The sequence below is a fragment of the Trematomus bernacchii genome, unplaced genomic scaffold (assembly GCF_902827165.1).
Source record: "Trematomus bernacchii unplaced genomic scaffold, fTreBer1.1, whole genome shotgun sequence".
Taxonomy (NCBI): domain Eukaryota; kingdom Metazoa; phylum Chordata; class Actinopteri; order Perciformes; family Nototheniidae; genus Trematomus; species Trematomus bernacchii.
The window spans coordinates 15,808,830-15,834,119 of record NW_022987689.1 but is presented as its reverse complement, the minus strand read 5'-3'; the positions used below and the strand labels follow the sequence as shown (position 1 = coordinate 15,834,119).

The following is a 25,290-nucleotide window of genomic DNA, read 5'->3' as shown; positions in this document are numbered from 1 at the left end:
AGTAAATGGAGAGGAGGCAAGCCCTCCTTTCCCTGTTTCATAATTGAGGTCAAGTCCTTTTTTCTGTCCCTTAGAAAAATACAATCTTGTAACATGTCTATAAAGATTTACAATGACATTTCCAAATGGTTATTAAGTAAGCTTAATGCCTCTTAAATGTTTTTGTGACTTTATGCTTTCCCCCCCCCCCCTGGCTCTTATTGGATGTATTATTTATGTTTTTCGTCTTATTGTGAATTAATAGGCGCTTTCACACCGGAGTACTTTTCCCGTACTTTTCCCAGAAATAGTTCCGATAGTTCCTGGGATGTTGAGTTCACACCAAAAATATCTTTTTTTTCGGGAACCTTTTCTCCCCTTTTCAGTCCCTGCTAGAGAGGTGGTACTTTCCTGGGGAGAAAAAGGTTCCCATTTCTGATTGGCTGGGCGAATTGCAAACCACGCCCCGTAAAACTCGGAAAAATGTGTGAAGCCACCATTGTATTTGCTGGCATTAGCATTACTAGCATTAGAATTAGCCCCGCGCACCGACGGAGAGAGACTAACTTATGGCAACACAAAAAAAAACATGGGAGTGGTGGAGTGATGAGGAGGGTTCGGCGTTCTGGCGATTCACTCGGAAAAAAAACACTGCTAGAGCCCATACTGTGTTCCCTTTAGTTTTTGCTTCCTGTCCGTCTTCTTCATCTGTTCTCTTTAGTGTTTACTTCCTGTCTATCTTCTTCTGTTGATTTCTCTGATGTCTTTTAAAATCTTTCCTTCTCATGCGCTCTTTTTATTTTCTTTACTAGAGGCAGTTCAGCCATCATGAATCCAAAGTTTTGTGCTGTACACAAATATAAAAATGATGCATGGTGTACAGTGGCGACTGGTCATTAGGGGCAGGTGGGGCACAGCCCCACCTAGTGTCAGCAGAAAGTATTACAGATAATGATTACAAAAAATGCAAAAAAAATATATATATATATATAAAATATATTTTAAGATCATGTTTAATCATCTGATTCGTCTGTACATTGCTGTTTTAGTCTGTGTTCTTCTAATTAGTGTGTCTACAGTCACAGTGTGTGCCTATTGAGCTGCTTAGAGCCATGTGGGACAAAACCTGATCATGCCCCTTCCTCTCGCTGTGAAGTGAACGGTGACTGTAAAAACTACACTGCGCATGCTCAGAGTATTTTCCTATTTAATGTGTGTGGCAAAAAAATAATGACCATAGGGGCACTGAGCTGCCATCCCCACCATACGTCATCTCACATCATTCAGAGCTGATTGGCTGTAAGTACGTGTGCCGCGAAAAGTGTGGTGTGTGAAGAGGAGACGAGAGAGCTGCAGTGATGCGTCCTAAAACCAGGAAGTAAGCTGCTTATGGCTTCCCTCGACAAAAAAGCAATGAGGTTTCTCCATAGAATTTTAGAAAATAGCTCGAAATAAGATCTGTGGGAAACGTACCTGTTAGATAAATGCACGTTTTGTTCAGCCGGATAACATCCACATGTCTACCCTACTTTTATAATTTTTTTTATATAGATTTATGATAGACTTTTTAAACTACGAGAAGATAAGGAGGACTTTTACAAAAAAGTTATAGAATTTTTTGTCCAGAAGGAGAGGCAAATGGACTTCATCTTCATCCAATGGTAGTAGTAAAAAGGTTTTCCACTGATTTTTGGGGACTGTATTTCTGATAAAAGGTAAATAACTTCAGTTGAATGGACACTACACATACTTATCATTAAAGTGTATTCTTCACCAACGTAATTCATGGAACATTATGTGGTCAATTTCTCTGAGAAAAAGATAAGTAGATTCCTCATTCCTAGTTTAAGTGTGAATTTTGACGCTAGCAGACTTTATAAAGTTTAGCTAGCTAGCATGACCTAATGCTAAAAGCCAAGGTGGTTTGAAAACTCTAAATAGCCTTTAAAAAGGTCTTAAATATTGACCTAATGGATAATGATATAACGCTTAAAGATGGAGGCTACAGCTGCATGTTCCTAACAAAAAAACAGAAGCCGTTTCCTCCTCACTCCTAGCTAAAGACTGTGTGAATAAAGACAGATTTGATCCAACCTGGTCTCACCAGAATGCGTGACTCCACCACGACTCCTTAACACCGCAGTGCGTGGTGGTGTCACGAACTTTGCTACATGTACATGTCTGCACCACGCAAACAACTCCAATGTAAAGTGAATGAGGCTCCTTTGTCGTGGTGCACACACGCATTTCTACAACGTCCTGCTGTTATGTCAAGTCTTGGACCTTCTCAATATAACTATAATTTAATTACAGTTTCTAGATATTGGAAGAGGCCCATGAGTCTCTTTGCTAATTATCAATGGTCTTTGCAATTAACAGCAGATGTACCCATGTTAAGTAAATTGGCAAAGGTCAGAGGAACTCCAAGAGAGGTCTTCCTCAGATATAATACAGTTAAAGTCTTGTTAGTTAGTGGTTCATATCCAGCATGCATTAGCTAAGAAACGATAAGGATGTTGGTGTGTGACATCTGGAACTTACATGTTGCTCTGATGTTGGTGCGTCCAAGTTTAGGAGACCTGACAATGTGTGTGCGTTAAACATGATTAGGGAACATGTTCGTGTGTCATTTAGGAAACGTATATTTGGCCTGTGTTTTCTTGTGTTCGTGGGACCATTTCTGCGATTGGTTGCTGTTGAAGCAAGGTAATGTTTCCCCATTGTTGTTTGGTGGTGCACAACTAAATAATAATGATTAATCTCAACTATTTCTGTGTTTGTGTTTCATTGATTCCTCTCTGTTTCATTCTTTCCTGTTGTGTGAGTGCTGGATCGCCACAACATTTTGGAGGTCCCACCGAGATTGCCGATGCTGGAGGTTGCTGTGTTCCTTCTCTGGGGGTCTCAACTCCCTTGGCCAGGCAGCCCTGAGACGGCTGTGGTAAAATCTCGAGGAATTGAGAAACCAGACTTGAGACTTCCACAGAAGAAATACCGACTCACAGTAAGCAAAACGTATTTGGAATTAAATGACTTTTGAAGTTGTATTGGTTAAAAAGAAAAAGCAGAGGAGAGTGGATTTGGGATTTAAGGCATAGTTATGGTTGAGATCTGTTGATTGTCGTTTGTTTGTTGTTTGTTCTGGCTGTTGATTGTTTGTTTTGTTTGTTTGTTTGTTTTATGTTGATACTGGAGAGATCACTGTATTCTGCTCGTAGTCTGCCTGAGAAGCTAAAGGTTTGACTGAGGGAATATGATCTTTGCTAGCCGTAAGGACATGTTATGCTGGAGGAATCACTGTATTTGCTCGTAGTCTTGAATTCTGCCTGAGAAGATCCTGATGATTTGTCTTAAGGTCCAGAGATTTATTGGCTGAGGAATACAAATTTGCTTTGCGAGCCAAGTGCACAAAAACAGGGTGGAGGGTCATGCCTGTTCCGGTCCGTTCGGTAATTAAGAGATTAATAAGCCCGATCTGAGTCGAGGGGGTTAAAAATATAAAAAGCTCTGCTCGCGACTCTGTGAATTCACTGAATACAAAAGTGGAGGAAACCATGTTTTGTCAGGCCGTAATGAGTTAGAGACTCAGTATAAAGCGCTAAATGTTTTGGTATACCATAGTTTGTTGTTTTAATTTCTTATTGGTCAAAGAAGCTGCAGTTTGAAGTATCTCCCCCCCCTTCTCCTGATTCTGCTCTAATTGTCGAGCAGCAGCTCGGAGTGTGTCTGCTTGTTTTTTCTCTAATGCCTGAAAGAAGGCTGCATTGTGTTTCTCTGTTTAAAACAAGGAGTGAAAGATCAACGAGTGATCTGAAGTTGGAGTGAATACATTGAAAATTAATAGATCAACGTGTGATTTGAAGTAGTAGATATATTGAAATAAATAAGAAACAATGATTTGTTGCTATTTAAACATAGTCTTTGAGAACTGATTGTTACCATTGCATTGCATTGTGAATGTCATGGTATTTGTCATTTGACTAAGAATTGTACTTAATTATATGTCAAAGGAACTTAATTACATACAGTAACGTTAAGGCAAAGTAAAAAGAGATTTACTGAGTATATGAAGTACATTAAGGTAAAGGTTTTATTCAAATTAAATATAATAGTAGATTTGTCCACCTAGTACAAGACATAGAAAGAGGAGAATTGTTAAACATGAAATAACAAACACACTGTAAGAAATATATATTGTAATATTATTCAGGAGTTGTATTTATCATACAATAGTGACTCTCATTTGATGGTTGTTTAAAGTAGATAGGAAACTGAAAACGCAAACGATTCACCACAATTGTATTTTTAAAGTTTATGAAGAAAGAGTAGTAAGTAGTAAACAGGAAGTTTTTATAAGTTTGTCAGTCAGAAGGAAGCTGTTAATGTTTAAGTATGACAGAGGTGCTGTACGATGCTTGCTCAAGCCATCTCACACTGTTGGATAACAAAAGAGGTCAAGTGTGATTGATGAGAGAAGCTTGTGGACAGGAGCAGCTGCAGGGCACAGTGAGGAAAGAGAGAGACAGGAGAATTAAGATGTTTTGAAGAGTCTAGAGAGAGTAAATGTTATATAAAGTTAACTACTATTCTGGAAAATGTTCCTATGGTTTACTGTTTTATGAGTAACATAAAATATAAATATATATATTTACTAGATATAAGAAAAACATGCTTATCTAGGTTAACAGAAAATTGCTAGTAACCAGTTTCAGCTGCAACTATCCTATCTTTGTTCTAAAAAGAACATACGTTGAATTTACAATTAATGTTAAGAAAGTTCACAATTTATATCACTAAAGACCGTTTTGGATTAATGGATTGTTCTTTAGGCCCAGAGATATTTATTCTTGGAATATATGGCGTGTCTGTCATAAACATTCGTGCTTAGATGGAATAAAGTGTTGAGATGTTCTCAGAGTGGGAGTTTTCACAATGCTTTTTTGTTTTTATTTAAACAATTAAGTGATAAGGAAAGAAAACTGTTCCGTGATGATTTCTTTAGGTTTTAGCTTTAGTAATGAAGATTACATTTTGTGAGGAAACCACCAATAATTCCTTTAAGTGTTCCAAAAATATATTCATTAACTGTAATCAGATTACTTGGGTTTTTCAAATATAGCGCGGATTGAATACAGTTACTTGATGTTTTGTATTATTACAACCTAACCATGCTTGTAACACAACTTAGATAAATAATTAGAAAATGAATAGAATAAGCAAGTAGATAAAAGATGAATCTATAGTGGTTAAAGGAGGGTTTCCTTGTTTTGCTCATTTGACTTAGAACTGAAGTAAAGGAGAAAGGAGTTTTATGAAAACTGTCATTCCTCATGTTTTTAAAGATAAATCATCAGTTTGTATGAACTTTGATGTAGAAATGGATCATAGTGGAGAAGGAATACCTTTTTGGTTTCGAATTTAAGAAGATTTTAAAGATGATGTTTATGTTCTTTTCCTGACTAGAATTTAAAAGCAGGATGTCAACTAGAAAAGAGATTTTACAATGTAGGTTTACTACTTTTGATGAAGTAAAGAATCTGGGTAAACTACCACCATCAGTTTGTTTTAACATTCACATCTTTCAGCATTCCTGACCATATGGACACCCAGCCATTTTATTTTATAACCCATTGGGGGAGAGATTTAAATTGAGTTTTTCTCTAGTAGCTGATTGGCTGTGATTACAGCAACACTGGATAGTTATGCGCCACCTTTGGGTTGTACTCTGAATCAGTGTGTTGGTGAAATGTTGCTCACTACAGAAACAGAAGAAGTGTGCAAAGAACGCATCTCTGAGGAGGTTTTGACATTTTGCTTGTGATGGACATGAACCCTTGTTGTCAAGGCAACAATGGTGTGAAGAGGAACTGCAGTTTTGGGGGATTTCTACTGTCCAGAGGACAACGTGTGTCTGCTGATTGTAACACATTGATCCAAGAGTTTCCTTGAGCCCACTGACCAGGGCCGTCTCTAGCTTTTTGGGGGCCCTGCCACTGACTACAGCTGCAGAGGACAACGAATCACTGACTGTTCTCATTTTGACAAGATCTTGAGACAGGCTTGTCTCAGACTGTTCAGACTCTGAAGAAATTATGCAATGATTTTACGGCATAACTGTGCAAGAGTTTTCCAGAGGGTGGTGTAGAACATTATGCTTAGTGTTTAAGAAGAGAGGCTGCTTGTTTAACGATGGTCTAGAATACTGAAAAGATTAATACTATTAATATCCTTTATTTTAGCATACTAGACATCTGATTTTTATATCACACAGAATAATCTTGAAATATAAACTAGCTATGGGTAAAACGTGTGGTTGTTATACCATTGTTATAATGAACTAAAAATAAATAGGGAAATAGTGTCTGGTTAAAGATGAACTGATTTGATATCCTAGAAAGGGTTAGTTATATTGTGAATACTTCACAAAGTATTTACTAATGTATTTTGAAAAATAATTAAAAAAAAACACGAGTCCAGTTTTGTTTTTTAGTTTAAATTGTCTATTACAAAAAACTGTTCACCTTAGGTCTAGCTTTAGACTTTGATAGTAAAGGAGTATTTAGGTAATTTTTTAAATATCTGACATTTTTTTTTAAATATGTTGGCTATTCACTAGATAGAGATTTATTGAGAACATTTCTGAAGATTGAATATTTGTTCCATTTCTAATATTCCTATTTAAAACGTAATTTTAGAGTAAAGAAAGCTGATGCTGAACTTGGAAAAATGTGTTAGTGGTTTGCATGTCGTAAACAAAGAGGCTTTGTTTGTTCAATCACCAGTTAAATGTGATACAGTAATACTGATCTACCTGGTACTGTAATATGGTATTATTGGTTGATTTGGTTAAAACTTTGTTTAACATCCTGATGTAACATTATGAGATATGTTCACTTCTAAGGGTAAACAAATTAATAAAAAGGACTATTATTATTATTGTTATTAATTAATTTGAAATATTAATTAAAAAGGCTGATGACTGCAGGTTCACTTAGGAATGCCTTGCAAGAACATTTGTCAGGCTTTGTGTTTCCCAGGGGCAGTACATTAATAAAGTGTATTGATAATTTGTTTGTTTAACATCTGAAACAAATTGTGCTGCGAACACGGGAAAAACTTTGTTGCATTGTTTGACATCAACACAATGATGTCACTGATTAAAAACTCCAGCTGGTAGAATATCAAAGTGCACTACTATAGGACATGAGATCTCGAGACTGACTTAGACTTTGCAAAGACTGAATGAATGTGAATTGATTAGTCAATTCCTGACTGTTACAGTAACACTGACCCACCTGGACAGTGGATTTCTGACTATGCGATATTAGTTGAACCATTGTGAGACATGACGCATGAACTTTGTCTGACTATGCATGATCCCTGCATGACTTGATGACTATGTAACTTGATATTTAACATTGTTGATTCTTTTTGACAGGAGAAAGTTTTCCTGATGATGAGTCATAGGACTTTGAAATAACATTGTATGAGCAGATGGGTACTCTGAGGTATCTTACTTGGGGAAACATGGTCTCTATGGTTTTGAGGACAATGTTTCCAGGAGGGGTATAATGGGTTTATTGTTCTTGTTCAAGTGAATTTGTTAACCCTCACATGATCCAGAGGGCAAATGAAACAACTTTTTGCCTAAACAACTTTTTTCCTACATGGTTAAGCTCCTGATTGGGTTCTGCTAAAGACAGGTATGATTAAATATATTGTTCGAAGTTGAGATCTGATTGGTTTCAGCACCGTGGCTGAACAATTTTGCAGAAGATGTTTGTTGTGTGCTTAGGAAATTGTGGGTAAGTAAAAACACAACACAAACAACATTTCATGGTTTCAAGAAGTTTACAAATGATAGGTAAGACTCTAAGGCCTAGTGGTTGACTGTAGGCTGTTAACCCAGAATGCAAGTGCTATTTTCTACCCAGGTCAAAGCTGTCTTTCCCTTGCAATCTGAAGGAGGGAAGATGGATCATTCTGAGGCAGATGTTTAAGGAGCTGCTCTGGAGGCAAACTGGAGTGTCAATGAAGGCAGCTGGATGACTCCCTTCAGTTCCAGCTATTCTTCCACTGCTATTGTCTTATAGGTTTGGGTCAACACGAAGAACAAAACCCAAGATGTCTGAGATGATTTACAGCCAAGTATATTAGTAATCTCAAACTCCAGAGAAGAAGATCTACCGTAAACTGTTCTTTTAAAGAAGTCTCAGTTTTCTGACTACAGTTCCGTCCAATTCAAATGGTAATGATGTTGCTTCAGATGTCATCAAGGGATTTTGCTATGAGATGGGACATCACAGCATGAAGGCTAAGATAGATATTCCATCTAAAGGCTACGCATGAAGATCGGAACGTGCACACCCTGAAGAAGTGTTCACTGGACAATATAACAGAAGAAGAAAGAGTGTACGCCAGTTACATCTTGCTAAAGTGTTTTGGACCATTTTTTATTATGTATAATCAAGTATTAAATTGAATGTTACTTTGTTATTAGGTTATGTATGTAAGTTTGTTAAACTTGAATGGGACAAATTGATTTTTTCCTCTTAAGCATACTGAGGTTTTTAAATGATTTTCCATTTAAGTAAGAGTAAATTAGCGCAAATTGTCTTTTCTTCCACTTTTTGTGTTATAATCAAAGAGGTGGTTTTTTGGCTATTTGTGAGTAGTACAGGTAACCCTGTGACTTCTGCCTTGAGTAAAATGATTATTCATTGATAAATATTTTTCAGAAAGTAATTTTGGACTTTCAAGGGCGGAACTCAGTAGGTTATCTGTAAGAGTTTTTTTTGTATGATCTGGAAACTTAAATTAATAAAAGGAGGGAATGTTATGTCAAGTCTTGGACCTTCTCAATATAACTATAATTTAATTACAGTTTCCAGATATTGGAAGAGGCCCATGAGTCTCTTTGCTAATTATCAATGGTCTTTGCAATTAACAGCAGATGTACCCATGTTAAGTAAATTGGCAAAGGTCAGAGGAACTCCAAGAGAGGTCTTCCTCAGATATAATACAGTTAAAGTCTTGTTAGTTAGTGGTTCATATCCAGCATGCATTAGCTAAGAAACGATAAGGATGTTGGTGTGTGACATCTGGAACTTACATGTTGCTCTGATGTTGGTGCGTCCAAGTTTAGGAGACCTGACAATGTGTGTGCGTTAAACATGATTAGGGAACATGTTCGTGTGTCATTTAGGAAACGTATATTTGGCCTGTGTTTTCTTGTGTTCGTGGGACCATTTCTGCGATTGGTTGCTGTTGAAGCAAGGTAATGTTTCCCCATTGTTGTTTGGTGGTGCACAACTAAATAATAATGATTAATCTCAACTATTTCTGTGTTTGTGTTTCATTGATTCCTCTCTGTTTCATTCTTTCCTGTTGTGTGAGTGCTGGATCGCCACAATACTGCAGTGAGCTTTTATTCTATAAAACGTTTTTAAAATCTACTTTATAGCTTGTAGTAACTCACGGGAGGCTTCTTTTATTTTATTTGTATTCATAATCATTTTTATTTTTCGTCAGAATGTATTATGGTGCATTAGTTACGAATTTTTGTTCTCAAAAAACAGTGCATTGTGTGTAATACAACTGTGATTTTTATTAAATGAGTTAGTTTTTAAGGAAGGCCAAAGCTTCAGCTGTGTCAAATAGATTGTTCCCTTTAGTTAACGTTATTTAAAAGATAATTATATTCCTATTTGATCATGTCCCCTTTATTGTATTACGGACCCAGAGAGCAATGTGAGTGTCCATTCCCATTCATTTTACACCCGGAAGTAAGTATTCTCCTTACTGTCGATTGATTTTACAGTGATATCTGCACGACTCATCGACTCAAAAACACCAGATTATCCTTGTTAATTACACAACATTGACCTGCACCTCCTACTGGTTAAAGCACGTTATTACACGTTTAGAGTAATTGCAATGCAGGTAGATTGTGTTGCTTTTTAATGACTGTTTTAAAATGCCTTTTTCTTAATGTCTTTCATTTTGGTAAAGCACTTTTGAATGTGTTATATTTGATGAAAACATTTAAATATTAAGAGTACATACTCTTAATATAGTGGGAAAGTGGAAGGTCAATGATATAAATAATATAGAATAGAAAATATCAAGAAGATACTGTAAGTGATCTCTACAATAAAACAGTTTAGTGCCTGATAGGAGGATGTGCAAAACAGACAAAGTAATAATGCTTTATTTAAACATTAAAGAATACTTTAGGTTAAGGTCTTCTTTTAAATAAGAAAAAAGCTTTGGGGGTATCTACAGATATTAAGCCTGACAAAGTACTTAACGTCTAATATATTGCATGGTTTGTTTTGGAACTTGACAATCAACTTTCCTGCAATGATAACTATGTTGAAGCACTTATTTTAACTGATAATATACATATTAATTATACTCTAGGACACGTTCTAAGCACATGGTGTAGTCCCATAGCTGAGGATTCTGGGTAGTGTAGTGTCTTCTGCCATCCACACACTCCAAAAAAATATTTGTTTCTCCGAATCGAAAGGGGAAAATACAAAAGCATTGTACACAATTTAAACCAATCAATGTTGTGTAATTAACAAGGATAATCTGGTGTTTTTGAGTAGTGCAGATATCACTGTAAATAAAATCAATCGACAGTAAGGAGAATACTTACTTCCGGGTGTAAAATCCTCCGTTATCCAATGGGAATGGACGCTCAGCTCTTTGGGTCCGTAATACAATAAAGGGGACATGATCAAATAGGAATATAATTATCTTTTAAATAACGTTAACTAAAGGGAACAATCTATTTGACACAGCTGAAGCTCTGGCCTTCCTTAAAACTAATTTAATAAAAATCACAGTTGTATTACACACCATGCACTGTTTTTTGAGAACAAAAATTGGTGAATAATGCACCATAATACATTCTGACGAAAAATAAAAATTATTATGAATACAAATAAATAAAAGAAGCCTCCCGTGAGTTACTACAAGCTATAAAGTAGATTTTAAAAACGTTTTATAGAATAAAAGCTCAATGCTGGACGTTGTAGAAATGCGTGTGTGCACCACGACAAAGGAGCTTCATTCACTTTACATTGGGGTTGTTTGCGTGGTGCCGACACGTAAATGTAGCAAAGTTCGTGACTCCACCACGCACTGCGGTGTTAAGGAGTCGTGGTGGAGTCACGCATTCTGGTGAGACCAGGTTGATCCAACCCATATGGAAATAAAAGAGCAGTATTTTTTCTGTACTGTACTAGTTTGCCCTAGTAAAGCACATTATCCTAACAACAATTGTAAAATAGTTTTTTAGTCATTTGAATATTTCTTAATCTTACCACTCATACTATTCAACGTTTTTTCGCAAGACTTTTGAAGTATGGGCCTAAAAGTATTATATTTTATCTTCAGTATTAGTCTCGTCCTTTTATGTATTTTTTATTTGAATCTGTCTGGTTTTAATAACCATTCTGTTGTCTTACATTTGATATCTATGTCAAATGTTAGCTTAGTTACAGGGTAGCTTTTGTCATATATGGTACATTTGAGGGCAATTGTAATGCTGTGTTACACGGACCCTGACTTGCTTAATACGATTTTTCTTTTCTTCTAACAATTTAAGTGTTTTGAGTTAAATAACATTTCTACATAAAGTGTATTTTTAATCTATTTATATAGTAGTTTCATAGTCTAATAGAGCCATTTTCTAATGCTTTTCGCTATTTGAAATGGCCATGCATCAAGTTTATTTTATTATTATTTCTAATTATTGTTGAATCTGTAGTTGATTTCACCTTAAAGTCTGCCATATTTGCTTAATTTAGACCATGGGAGCCATTTAATCTTGGACAAGGGTTATTTGTAACATCTTATAATTCACCAATCCATAATGACACAGAACTAATAAAAAGTATTCTTATTGGCGCATTTCTCAGTAAATTGCCAACTTACTGCACGTTGGGCCTTCAGTCCAGTTTCCTGAGATGCAAAAGATTTCTTTGGTCTCTGCTCCCTCTGCACTATATCCATCTTTACAATTATACTGCAGTTTTGAGCTTGCAGAAAACACCTCCTGGTATCCCTTACCAATGATGACTGCATGGGGGATTTTAGGGGGATCACCACATGATTCGGTACTCCCTGAAAATGAGGTTATTTTGTAAAGTGGATTTAAGATTTAGACACTGATTTGATTCTGGTAACTGACATTTAAAAAAAAAATAAGACAGACTTACTTTCACAGATTGGCACAGAGGACCATGCTCCGTTTATACACTGCGCTGTGGTGTCATAGTCTTTGTGTTTATATCCTTCGTCACATCTTACCCAGATTTTGTCTCTCTCCCCATACCAACCATTTGTGCTTACATCGTAGTTTCCATTTGGGATAGTCAGTGGCACACAGGCTTTTTCATCTGAGTTGGAAAATAAATTAATACAATTTGAAATAAAGTGCAGCACACGACAGCTCCTATTCATTGTCCTTTATTCAGTGGACGTTAGGGCCCCCAAAGACTTTTTCAAGATCAACAATGAAGAAGAAAACATTATACCATCTTGACAGTCTTTTCATTTTTAAAATGCCATTATTTGAGTGAACAATATCTCTACGGTTTTATTAAACCAAACATTATTGTAAAATGTAACCAGAACTCATATATTTATTTTATTGTTTTATATTAAAGAAGGTCGGCACAAAATGAACCAGCATCATTCAGAAATGAAATAAAAAGGAATCTTTGACAACTCTTGAAATCTTATGCTAAAATATGTGTGTGCCGCCGGATTGTGTTGATGTTTGTATAATTCATCTCTGTTTGTTGGTGACATTGGTGAAGATGGATGGAAACATTTTACAAAAAGCTGACTAATGTACAACAAATGTATCATTAAAAAGTAAGTGTCATACAGGTACAAAAGCAGGACATTATCCTTTAAATCCCAATCAGAATGAAATGAAAATAAATCTTTGGGCAGTACTGAAAGGTTTTTCCAAAAGGGATAAAAGAAAAAGAAAGGTATAACACTGTACACTGAGAAACACAACGTAGAGTGGCTCATTTAAACAAACCACCAGAAAGATTATAGAAAACGTACCTATACATTGGGGTTTAGGAGACCAATTGCCATTTTGACACCTGCTGGTCCCCCACCAGCCCTTCACTGCTGGTTTAAGTCCGTCATGACAGGCATAACTGAGTGTGGCTTCATGATTATAAGCTGATTGTCCAGGGGAAAAAAACCCGCCATTCAGACTGGGAGCAGGACATGGCTGAGCTGCACTTTGTGCTGAAATATAACGATAAACAGTCAAATACTTTATATATATCCCTGATATATTCAGGCAAATTCAGAAGTTTCTAAGTAACAGAGTAGAATATGCAGCACTTGTGGATTCCAAACCAGGAGAAAAACTCCAAGATATCTCAGGCACATTTTGGCAGGAATGAAATAATAAAGCCAAATAGGTTTCAGTTAAGATCAGGACCAGTTAATAATTGTTGAGAGCAATCAGCCAAAAAGCAAAGAAGTTAAGAAATAGTAAACATTCAGCTGAGTTACGGTCATCATGCTGTACACACAAACAGCCTCCGTAGACTTCAGTCAGATCAGTCGCATTTTACAAAAGGACTTTGCTTCGTTGAGATCAACAGTGTGTACAGCTGTTTTTGTCATTATCCTGCTTTGGTTCATACATTCATTTTTTTATACCAAATGAATCCTAGTCCTCCAATATTTATGCTAAATATCATTGGAATCATACCCCTTACTTATTTTGTGAAAAATGATTTGAAGTGAGCACTAGTTCTCCGGTGATTTCATGTTCAAGGACACATTTTATGCTGAGAAACATTCTGTATTGAGCTTCTTCTGCCTGCCATATGCTCCCAACATTTCATTTTTATCTACATCTGAAAGTTAGTATTGCAAATTACGATTGTGTTGTCAAAACCAACTTTAAAATTGCATTCCACTTCCGACTGTATCTGAGTGTTGCATGCAGCGCTTGTTAAGTCAATAAAAGCAATTTGGCTTTGTATTATGGTCCAAGAGTTTATCAACTATAACTTCATTATCCGAATATAACATAATAATATACATTTTCCATCATCGGCCGGAGCATTGTCTTTACAGGATAATCCCATTTTATAAACACTAAAGCTGAACATTGTATCATCTAATGTACAGTATGACTAAATTACCTCCATCTGCTCCTGGTGTGACTGGTTATGATTAAATAATAAGTAAAGTCATGATTCTGTCAATAAACCTTCAAGATGTGCGCTTTTATTTAAGTGTTGGTTAGGCAGCTGAAGGCCCATCAACACAAGAACACATAGTTCAGGTGCTAATTTGCCAGAAACACTGTAAATATTTCTTGGAAAGTTGTGTTTTCTGTTTTGAAAATGTGTTTTGTTGTGACACCACCATACTGTAAGTGAGTATTTCTGTCCAAGTATCAGCATACTTTGCAGTGTTGCTAAAGTATATTAAGTAAGGCATAATGTGCAGTGAGGCGGTCATTAATGATAAAAGAACACAGACAGGGTGATCAAGATCCCTATCACATTATCCCACGTATTACATTGCAACATACTAACTATACAAAGGGCTTGACTCACAACGTTGATTTAAAATGACCGTATTGCTACAGCTAAAAAATATATATATTCCGCTCCACTGCGTACCAAAGGCAGGAACTGCGGCGACAGCAAGTCTGTTAACATCTTATTTTTCATTAACCAGTCACGCTGCTAGAGTATATCACATTTGATATTATATTGAAAATTTGGACTCTTCAATTTCTGATTTGGTAAATATAATTATTATTTTGGGTAAATACCGTTTACATTGTAGTAAATGGAGAGGAGGCAAGCCCTCCTTTCCCTGTTTCATAAATGAGTTCATGTCCTTTTTTCTGTCCCTTAGAAAAATACAATCTTGTAACATGTCTATAAAGATTTACAATGACATTTCCAAATGGTTATTAAGTAAGCTTAATGCCTCTTAAATGTTTTTGTGACTTTATGCTTTTTCTTTCCCCCTGGCTCTTATTGGATGTATTATTTATGTTTTTCGTCTTATTGTGAATTAATAGGCGATTTCACACCGGAGAACTTTTCCCAGAAATAGTTCCGATAGTTCCTGGGATGTTGAGTTCACACCAAAAATATCTTTTTTTTCGGGAACCTTTTCTCCCCTTTTCAGTCCCTGCTAGAGAGGTGGTACTTTCCTGGGGAGAAAAAGGTTCCCATTTCTGATTGGCTGGGCGAATTGCAAACCACGCCCCGTAAAACTCGGAAAAATGTTGTGAAGCCGCCATTGTGTTTGCTGGCATTAGCATTATTAGCATTAGCATTAGCCCCGCGCACCGACGGAGAGAGACTAAGTTATGGCAGCACAAAAAAAACATGGGAGCGGTGGAGTGATGAGGAGGGTTCGGCGTTCTGGCAATTCACTCGAAGAAAAAACCATGCTAGAGCCCATACTGTGTTCCCTTTAGTGTTTGCTTCCTGTCCGTCTTCTTCATCTGTTCTCTTTAGTGTTTACTTCCTGTCTATCTTCTTCTGTTGATTTCTCTGATGTCTTTTAAAATCTTTCCTTCTCATGCGCTCTTTTTATTTTCTTTACTAGAGGCAGTTCAGCCATCATGAATCCAAAGTTTTGTGCTTTACACAAATATAAAAATGATGCATGATGTATCTGATGGAGAAAAAAGATTGTTGTGCACATCTGGCGTTAAATTGACCGGACTTCTTTCTGTGGATTGATATGACTGCACATAGTCCCCTGATCCTCTTGTAGCTACGGTCTATTCTCATTAGCAGCGGTCTCTTAGCAAAACATTAACAACCTCTGGTTGACCAATGACAATGTAGTATTCAACTAAGCTGTGTGTTAATACAAGTTTATACTTACTAATATAGAAATCAATTTGTAGTGGAAAGACTGTACGCAATTTGTAGAAGATATAAAACTAATATCTGTGTCGATTGTTTAAGAACAATTACCGTTTATTCAGTCTACTGTAGACCATTTCACTTTTATTTGTAATCAAAGTGTTGATAGACATTAGTGCATCAAGAGTTCCAAGCAGAAAAAGAAAAAGTTACTCTTAAAGAACAATTTGCTTCAACATTGTGTAAATATGTTCAATCAAAATGAAAGAACAAAAACAGCTGATTTAAAAGAAAATCCTTTACAAATATGAAGTTTTTTTGGGTGTTTATCTTCTCTGGTGGAGATATTTCAAATGCTTCCAACTGTGCTTCTGTTTTCAATCCAGCCCTCCACTTGGCATCTTTGCTGGAAAAGCACAGACAAAAGGTATTAATTCAATAATGTAAAACTGATCAAATGTAGTTAAAATAATGAGCCGTCTGAGAATAGCACTTACATAATAATGATCAATTCTCGAACAACCTAGAAATAATCCAATAACAACAGAACAGCAGTGAATATTTCAGAACGTCATCTCTTTCACACAAACTGCTCTAATTGAATTCTCATTCACTAAAGTTTGCATGTCTACCCTAGTGTTAAAAAAGTCCAAGAAAATGTGTAAAAGCTGTATTTTTACTAGTTATTAAGGTCGGGCTACAGCTACAGCTACATACACATTATTCGCCAACCTTAAGACCCAAAAAATGTAGATAATTTAAAAATATCTTTTTACCAACTCTGTTTCCTGCTTTCTGGTGAATTTCATTTAACACAAATATCAAAATAAGTGAAGTGTAACAGTATTGACATTACAATACATATTCTTAAGTTTGAATTCTTGTTCTGTGTGAAAATGACTCCATATACTTACAGTAGGTATAGGCAATTCTTCCATTAATGCATTGAACACGGCTGCTCCAATCATCCCAAATACACGGAATATACGTATCCACTCCTTCCTTTACGTATATATCTTGAGATATTATAACATTGGCAATAGTCGTTTGAGCAGGATCTATGACACAGAAAGCCGCTGCACAGAAAGGAAAACGTATGTACAATTACTCGGGTAATATATTTGGGTGATATCTTTTTAGGAACAAAAACTTGTCGTTATGACTCGTTTATACCTTTGCAGGATGGTGGTTCTGTCCACTTGCCATTGCTTTGACACGTCACAATGTCTGGACCCTCTAGTGTGTAAAAGCCATTACATTGGTATTTCAAAAATGTTCCGCTCACTTGCACAACATCTCCGTTTGGAACACTTGGGTAGTCTCTACAGTTGGCGTCTAAAATCAAAAAGAGGCTATTTAATATTTCCATTTAACTTTAAAAACAGGCCGGTCAAAGTTAACGTGTTAACGCTTGAGATTTATCTGGAAACCTAAACGTTTTTAAAATATCTACGCAGACTATTCACATACCAATTGACAACTTCCTCCTATAATTACAGCTCATATGTTTACCATGAATTGTATGGCAGTAAAAAGGCAAAGAAAGCAGAGGAACTGGCACAAGCTGCATGTATTTCCCTGACTGGAGACCACTGGACATCAGGAAGCAGTAACAGCACCATTTAATAAAAGAAGGAAGGAAAGGCATTTTGCTTTGTAATGTAGGAGCCCGTTTCCTGAAGTTTCTCAGGAGTGGAAGACAAGGTTTTTACTGTAGAAATAGTTACTGCTTGCATTATGATAGCGGCAGAAAACAGGAGCATCTGTGTAGCGCACATTATACAGAGCGTGATCACAAAGGCTTGACAGCGTCTTTTGATGCTTTAGCTAAGTGTCGGAAAGTTGACGGACTTCATGCCAATAATTTTGAAATCATCAAAACTGAGCTGAGATGTTTAACAATAAAATAACAAACCTATGATTTGTCTTACCAGTTTGTCATGCATTTCTTTATTACAACATAGCATGTGTATTTCTTTAATCTCCCAAAAATACACTAAGCAAGGTTAATAATAGTATTTTAAACTTGTGATTAATCATGATTAATGATTTTCATCTATTGGTGGGGCTCTTCTCTAGAACTTTCTTTCAAATCAATAACATTTTGAAAGACCTTGTTGACCTTATCTTCACACAGTTCTGCAACTGGTTCTTCAGGTTTCTTTTGCAGATGGTGACTGCTTAATCCACTCCCCCAAGAACTTAACGTTAAATGTTTTCCATGTTGTACTTCTTTCTTTACAGTCTGGTTCATGTTAGCAGAAGTAATCACCATACTGTACTTACATACCATAAAATCAAACAAGTTGGTTGGTCGCAAAGAATATTCTCAGACAGGCAGACTAAAGATGATCTATAACTCAAATTGATGCATTATTTTCTATTCAAAATGGGTAGTGTGTGCTGTCTAATGCCCTATTTAGATTTATTTTAGATAACATCAGATATAAACAACAAATATATTTAGCAACAGGAACATTTGTTAACAATGATGTTTGTGAACGCAAGTTGATGTTAGCTCGAAATGTAAAAACTAACGTCAGCCATACAGTGTAATGTTGTTAACACTCTCTGTAGTCAGATCTAGGAGTGTCATTTTCCCCACGGGGATTAATAAAGGTCCATCTTATCTTATCTTAATGTATAAGTTGATTTACTTCGATCTACTGTACTGTGTAAAAACACCACAATAATATTACAAAAAATATACTGCATATTAAAGCAAACTATTGTAAAGGTAAAGTATGAGCATACAAAATAAAGAAGTGTAAACATTTACATTATTATTTTGATTATTTAATATATAAAGACTAAATATTATTGAATTACAATTAAGATAATAAGATTAGATATACTTTATTTGAAAACCATAACAAATAAGTGATTAAATGCTCTTCAGCAAACACAACTGCAGAGCTGCAAACATTGTAAACAGACTAAGTTCTACTGTACTGTATTTGTGAATGAAGCGCCATCTCATGGTTAAATCCTTTAATTGAACAAATGGGGGAAATTTGGCAACGCCCCCAGCCACTGGGATCCGCTGGGTTTTTGGTTGGAATCCGCTGGGTGGAGTCCTATCTGGAGTGCTACATCTGTACAGTGTAATGTTGTTAACACTCTCTGTAGTCAGATCTAGTAGAGTGTAATTGTTTCTCTTAATTAGCTGTTGTTTGCTCACATTCACTTTTCCAATTGGAGTTAACTGACTGACCGCTTTTGAGTGTCATGAGAGCCAATGGCAAAATCAGAATGCTTAATTTGAGCTACCTGTTTTTTTAAACTACCTTCTTCTAGCTGAAGTCATCCCACTGCCATCTAATGTAAGAAATCGGCCTTCAGATAAGTTTATGGAGAGATCAGATCAATGCATTTACCCACTCATATTTCATACTGATCAATAAACTACTGCCAATAGATGTAATGTGTCCTCCACCATGTCCAGTACTGCTGCCTGGGTGGGAATAAGACAACACATTAAATATAATCCTACAAATGTATCTATGGAGAGATTGGAACAAAGGATTTTAATCATTCATACTTTATAAAGGTAAATAAACTACCTCCACCTGCAGGTTGCCCACTGCCAGGAGATGTAGTGTGTCCTCCACCTGTTCCTCCCACTGTGGATCCACCATGTCCAGTATCAGGTCTTCTGTCTGAGTGGACATATCAAATACATTTCAAGGCCTATATATATGGAGTGGTTAGATAATTGGATTAACTCATATTTCATAGTCGTATTGATTATGAATCAGTAAACTACCTCCACCTGCAGGTTGTATCCCACTGCCAGCAGATGTAGTGTGTCCTCCACCTGATCCTCCCACTGTGGGTCCACCATGTCCAGTATCAGGTCTTCTGTCTGAGTGGACATATAAAATAAATGTCAAGGCCTATACATATGGAGTGGTTAGATAATTGGATTAACTCATATTTCATAGTTGTATTGATTATGAATCAGTAAACTACCTCCACCTGCAGGTTGTATCCCACTGCCAGCAGATGTAGTGTGTCCTCCACCTGATCCCACCTCTGCAGCACAAATTATTACATTTAAAGGACGAGAGAACCAAGTCCTTTAAAGCAGTTTTAAATACACACAGAGCTTTATCTTTTACTAGTTTATTTTTTTATTTATATTTGGTAAGATGTCTCCCTGTTTGTAGAACTTGTTGGGGAAATGAACTTTGCCCCATAATCTGTTCATCCAATGGTAGTAGTAAAAAGGTTTTCCACTGATTTTTGGGGACTGTATTTCTGATAAAAGGTAAATAACTTCAGTTGAATGGACACTACACATACTTATCATTAAAGTGTATTCTTCACCAATGTAATTCATGGAACATTATGTGGTCAATTTCTCTCAGAAAAAGATAAGTAGATTCCTCATTCCTAGTTTAAGTGTGAATTTTGACGCTAGCAGACTTTATAAAGTTTAGCTAGCTAGCATGACCTAATGCTAAAAGCCAAGGTGGTTTGAAAACTCTAAATAGCCTTTAAAAAGGTCTTAAATATTGACCTAATGGATAATGATATAACGCTTAAAGATGGAGGGTACAGCTGCATGTTCCTAACAAAAAAACAGAAGCCGTTTCCTCCTCACTCCTAGCTAAAGACTGTGTGAATAAAGACAGATTTGATCAGCTGTACAGCTAGCTAGCTAGCTAGCTAGGGCTACTGCTGGGATTCAAAGTTGTTTAAAAACATAACAGTCTTTTAAAATATCTTTTAAAAAGGTACTTAAGAAATACAAACATGATATAATACTAAAAAACGAGTTCAAAGGCAAATGTTCAGGGGTGTAGTGCTATCTTTACAAGTACCGGAGCGCACCCATGACTCGCTCATGCATGCACATGCACAGTTGTGGCATGACCACCAAAAGCGAAAGATATGGACACAAGAAGTGTGCAATTGTATCTAGTATCCTATCCATCTGACCATGATTTAAGTGGGGGAACATCCTCTAGGGGGGTCAACACCCATATGAAACAGAACTGTAAACAGATTTTATTTTTCTTCATGGATATTTTACAAATCATTCCCCTTTTAAACTGTACTCTTGTTTTATCGTCATATAGTATTTCATACCTGTTTTTCATTTATTCTCTTATTTTTGTATAACTATAATGATCATATAAAGGTGTGCCTTTACATCACTGAGCTGAGCTGGCGTTCCGGTGCGCTCCGGCAGCACTACACCCAGTTCCTACAGCCTGTATCCAACCCATATGGAAATAAAAGAGCAGTATTTTTTCTGTACTGTACTAGTTTGCCCTAGTAAAGCACATTATCCTAACAACAATTGTAAAATAGTTTTTCAGTCATTTGAATATTTCTTAGTCTTACCATTCATACTATTCAACGTTTTTTCTCAAAACCTTTGAAGTATAGGCCTAAAAGTATTATATTTTATTTTCAGTATTAGTCTCGTCCTTTAATGCATTTTTTATTTGAATCTGTCTGGTTTTAATAACCATTCTGTTGTCTTACATTTGATATCTATGTTAAATGTTAGCTTAGTTACAGGGTAGCTTTTGTCATATATGGTACATTTGAGGGCAATTGTAATGCTGTGTTACACGGACCCTGACTTGCTTAATACGATTTTTCTTTTCTTCTAACAATTTAAATGTTTTGTGTTAAATAACCTTTCTACATAAAGTGTATTTTTAATCTATTTATATAGTAGTTTCATAGTCTAATAGAGCCATTTTCTAATGCTTTTCACTATTTGAAATGGCCATGCATGTCACGATCTGTCTGTGTTGTGTTTTGTCTTGTCTTTTTCTGTCTCTGGTTTCCTGTTTTGTTTTGAAATGTTTTCCTCCTTGTGTCTTCTCTGTTCCTTCTTCCTGTGTTTGCCTTCCTGTCATTAGTTTCCCTGGTGTGTCTGATTGTTTGATTGTGTTCACCTGTTGCCCTTGTGTTTCTGCCTCCCTTACCCCAGCTGTTTCTCGTCTTGTGATTACCCCTCTCTGTATTTAGTCTTGTCTTCCCCTGTGTGCCTTGTCGGTTCATTGTTTGTTTCTCCTGTCTCCCACCATGTTGGTCACGGTCAGTTTTCTGTAGAACCTATGTGTTTCATGCCATGCTATTGTTAAGCTTTAAGAATAAAGCTCGTTTTTGTTTCGAGACCGTTTACCTTTTCTGATAGTCTGCATTTGGGTCCTACCCTTCCACGCATTCCTTACAGAATGAACCGACCAAATATGGACCCAGCGGATTTTGAAGATTTTAAGGTAGATCTGTTCGATCTAGACTTTACCCTTCAATGTTACTATGTCGAGTGGAGTGGAACCTCGTCAAGAAAGGACAAAGAGGCTATCCTCAAGAAGGCACAGATGGCGGTGTCTAACATGCCATGGCTGAGGAGCTCGTTGCCTGAATGGCTCAGAGTTTTTGCACGTAGCCCCGAGTGCCAGTCTCCATTCTCTGACCCTTTTTTGGGATCCCGTCTGGCGTTTGGAGGTCCACGGAGCCTCCAAAGGACCTCAAAGAAACGCAAGGTCAGGAAGCCAGCTCATAATCCAGTACCGGCCCACACAGCCATGGATCCGTGCACCAGTACCGGCCCACACAGCCATGCTTCCGTGTTCGATTACCTGGCTCACACAGTCAGGTTCCAGGCTTCTGTTCCATGCCCAGCAGCCAGGGTGCCTGCTCCAGTACCGGCCCACACAGTCATGGTTCCGTGCACCAGTACAGCCCCACACAGTCATGGTACCGTGCTCCAGTACCATCCCACACAGCCATGGTTCCGTGTTCCGGTTCCGTGCCCAGCAGCCAGGGTGCCTGCTCCAGTACCGGCCCACACAGCCATGGTTCCGGCCCCAGTTCCGGCCCCAGCAGCCATGGTTCCGGCCCCAGTTCCGGCCCCAGCAGCCATGGTTCCGGCCCCAGTTCCGGCCCCAGCAGCCATGGTTCCGGCCCCAGTTCCGGCCCCAGCAGCCATGGTTCCGGCTTCAGTTTCGGCTCCAGTACTGGCTCACCGGCCGCCGCCAGCCCCCCGTGTCCTGTCGGTGGTCCGGCCGACTCCAGCACCTCGTGTCCTGTCGGTGGTCCGGCCGACTCCGGCACCTCGTGTCCTGTCGGTGGTCCGGCCGACTCCGGCCCCCCGTGTTTTGTCAGTGGTTCGGCCCACTCCAGCCCCTCGTGTTCTGTCGGGGGTCCGGCCGACTCCAGCACCCCGTGTCCTGTTGGCTCTATGGCCGACGCCTACCCCATGTCCTGTGATGTTGGAGGTCCCGCCGACTACTCTTCTGCCGGGGGTCCTGCCAACCCTATGTCCTGTGATGTTGGAGGTCCCGCCGACTACTCTCCTGCCGGGGGTCCTGCCAACCCTATGTCCTGTGATGTTGGAGGTCCCGCCGACTACTCTCCTGCCGGGGGTCCTGCCAACCCTATGTCCTGTGATGTTGGAGGTCCCGCCGACTACTCTCCTGCCGGGGGTCCTGCCAACCCTATGTCCTGTGATGTTGGAGGTCCCGCCGACTACTCTCCTGCCGGGGGTCCTGCCAACCCTATGTCCTGTGATGTTGGAGGTCCCGCCGACTACTCTCCTGCCGGGGGTCCTGCCAACCCTATGTCCTGTGATGTTGGGGGTCCTGCCAACCCTATGTCCTGTGATGTTGGAGGTCCCGCCGACTACTCTCCTGCCGGGGGTCTTGCCAACTCCATGTCCTGTCCTGTTGGGGGTCCCGCCGACACCTGTCCTGCCAGGGGTCCTGCCAAATCCATGTCCTGTCCTGTTGGGGGTCCCGCCGACACCTGTCCTGCCAGGGGTCCTGCCAACTCTGTGTCCTGTCCTGTTGGAGGTCCCGCCAACTCTGTGTCCTGTTCCAACGGGGGTCCTGCCAACTCTGTGTCCTGTTCCGTTGGGGGTCCAGTCGACACCAGCCCATGTCATGTTCAGGACCCCGTCTACGCCTGTCCCGTCGGTTCCGGTTCCTGTCCGGCCGATACTGGTTCCTGCTCGTCCTCCGGAGCTGTCCCGTCGGCGCCTTCCTGCCCGGCCTCCGGAGCTGTCCCGTCGGCGCCTTCCTGCCCGGCCTCCGGAGCTGTCCCGTCGGCGCCTTCCTGCCCGGCCTCCGGAGCTGTCCCGTCGGCGCCTTCCTGCCCGTCCTCCGGAGCTGTCCCGTCGGCGCCTTCCTGCCCGTCCTCCGGAGTTGTCCCGTCGGCGCCTTCCTGCCCGTCCTCCGGAGCTGTCTCGTCGCCGCCTTCTTGTTCGCCCTCGAGCCCGGCCTCCTGAGTTCTCCAGCCGCGGTCTTCGCCCTCGGGCTCGGCCTCCTGATTCTTCCGGCCGCTGCCTTCGCCCTCGAGCCCGGTCCCCTGAGAGCCGCTGCCTTTGCTCTCATGCCCGGCCCCCTGAGTTCGCCCGCTGTGGCCGTCGCCCCTTTTTGGACTCTGCCTTGCCCCCGGGCCGTCCGCCCGGGACCCCTTTCGGGCCCGTCCTCCGGACTCCCTCCACCCACCCTTTTGGAAGTGTTAGACTATGTTTTTTGGGACGTCTGGGATCCGTCCCTTGAGGGGGGGGTTATGTCACGATCTGTCTGTGTTGTGTTTTGTCTTGTCTTTTTCTGTCTCTGGTTTCCTGTTTTGTTTTGAAATGTTTTCCTCCTTGTGTCTTCTCTGTTCCTTCTTCCTGTGTTTGCCTTCCTGTCATTAGTTTCCCTGGTGTGTCTGATTGTTTGATTGTGTTCACCTGTTGCCCTTGTGTTTCTGCCTCCCTTACCCCAGCTGTTTCTCGTCTTGTGATTACCCCTCTCTGTATTTAGTCTTGTCTTCCCCTGTGTGCCTTGTCGGTTCATTGTTTGTTTCTCCTGTCTCCCACCATGTTGGTCACGGTCAGTTTTCTGTAGAACCTATGTGTTTCATGCCATGCTATTGTTAAGCTTTAAGAATAAAGCTCGTTTTTGTTTCGAGACCGTTTACCTTTTCTGATAGTCTGCATTTGGGTCCTACCCTTCCACGCATTCCTTACAATGCATCAAGTTTATTTTATTATTATTTCTAATTATTGTTGAATCAGTAGTTGACTTCACCTTAAATTCTGGCATATTTGCTTAATTTAGACCATGGGAGACTTTTAATCTTGGACAAGGGTCATTTGTAACATCTTATAATTCACCAATCCATAATGACACAGAACTAATAAAAAGTATTCTTATTGGCGCATTTCTCAGTAAATTGCCAACTTACTGCACGTTGGGCCTTCAGTCCAGTTTCCTGAGACGCAAAAGATTTCTTTGGTGTCTGCTCCCTCTTTTAGAAAGCCTAAAAATTGTTGCTTTCTCAAATGTAAGGTAATTTGTTGTCTTCACAAGCAGATATATAACTCCGTTTGAAATGTAAAGATATAACAGTCCTATTAAACTTCTCTTCTAAAAATGTTAACAATGCAGTTTTAAAC

General features: G+C 38.9%; 1 protein-coding gene across 21 annotated transcripts in view; it reads right to left on the bottom strand.

Moving 5' to 3' along the window:
- The window catches only part of LOC117488922 (loricrin-like), a 50,858-nt gene that overhangs the window by 13,064 nt on the left and 12,504 nt on the right, over positions 1 to 25,290 (bottom strand). For 15 of the 21 annotated variants that reach the window (XM_034138094.1, XM_034138082.1, XM_034138091.1 and 12 more), the window contains 6 exons: positions 19,848 to 19,910; positions 19,642 to 19,740; positions 19,439 to 19,534; positions 13,072 to 13,263; positions 12,210 to 12,389; positions 11,926 to 12,114 (listed from right to left, as the gene is read on the bottom strand). In XM_034138094.1, coding sequence (XP_033993985.1) covers positions 11,926 to 12,114; positions 12,210 to 12,389; positions 13,072 to 13,263; positions 19,439 to 19,534; positions 19,642 to 19,740; positions 19,848 to 19,910 — 819 coding nt within the window. The remainder of the gene's footprint in view (positions 1 to 11,925; positions 12,115 to 12,209; positions 12,390 to 13,071; positions 13,264 to 19,438; positions 19,535 to 19,641; positions 19,741 to 19,847; positions 19,911 to 25,290) is intronic. The other 6 variants (XM_034138093.1, XM_034138095.1, XM_034138081.1 and 3 more) reach the window with 5 other exon arrangements.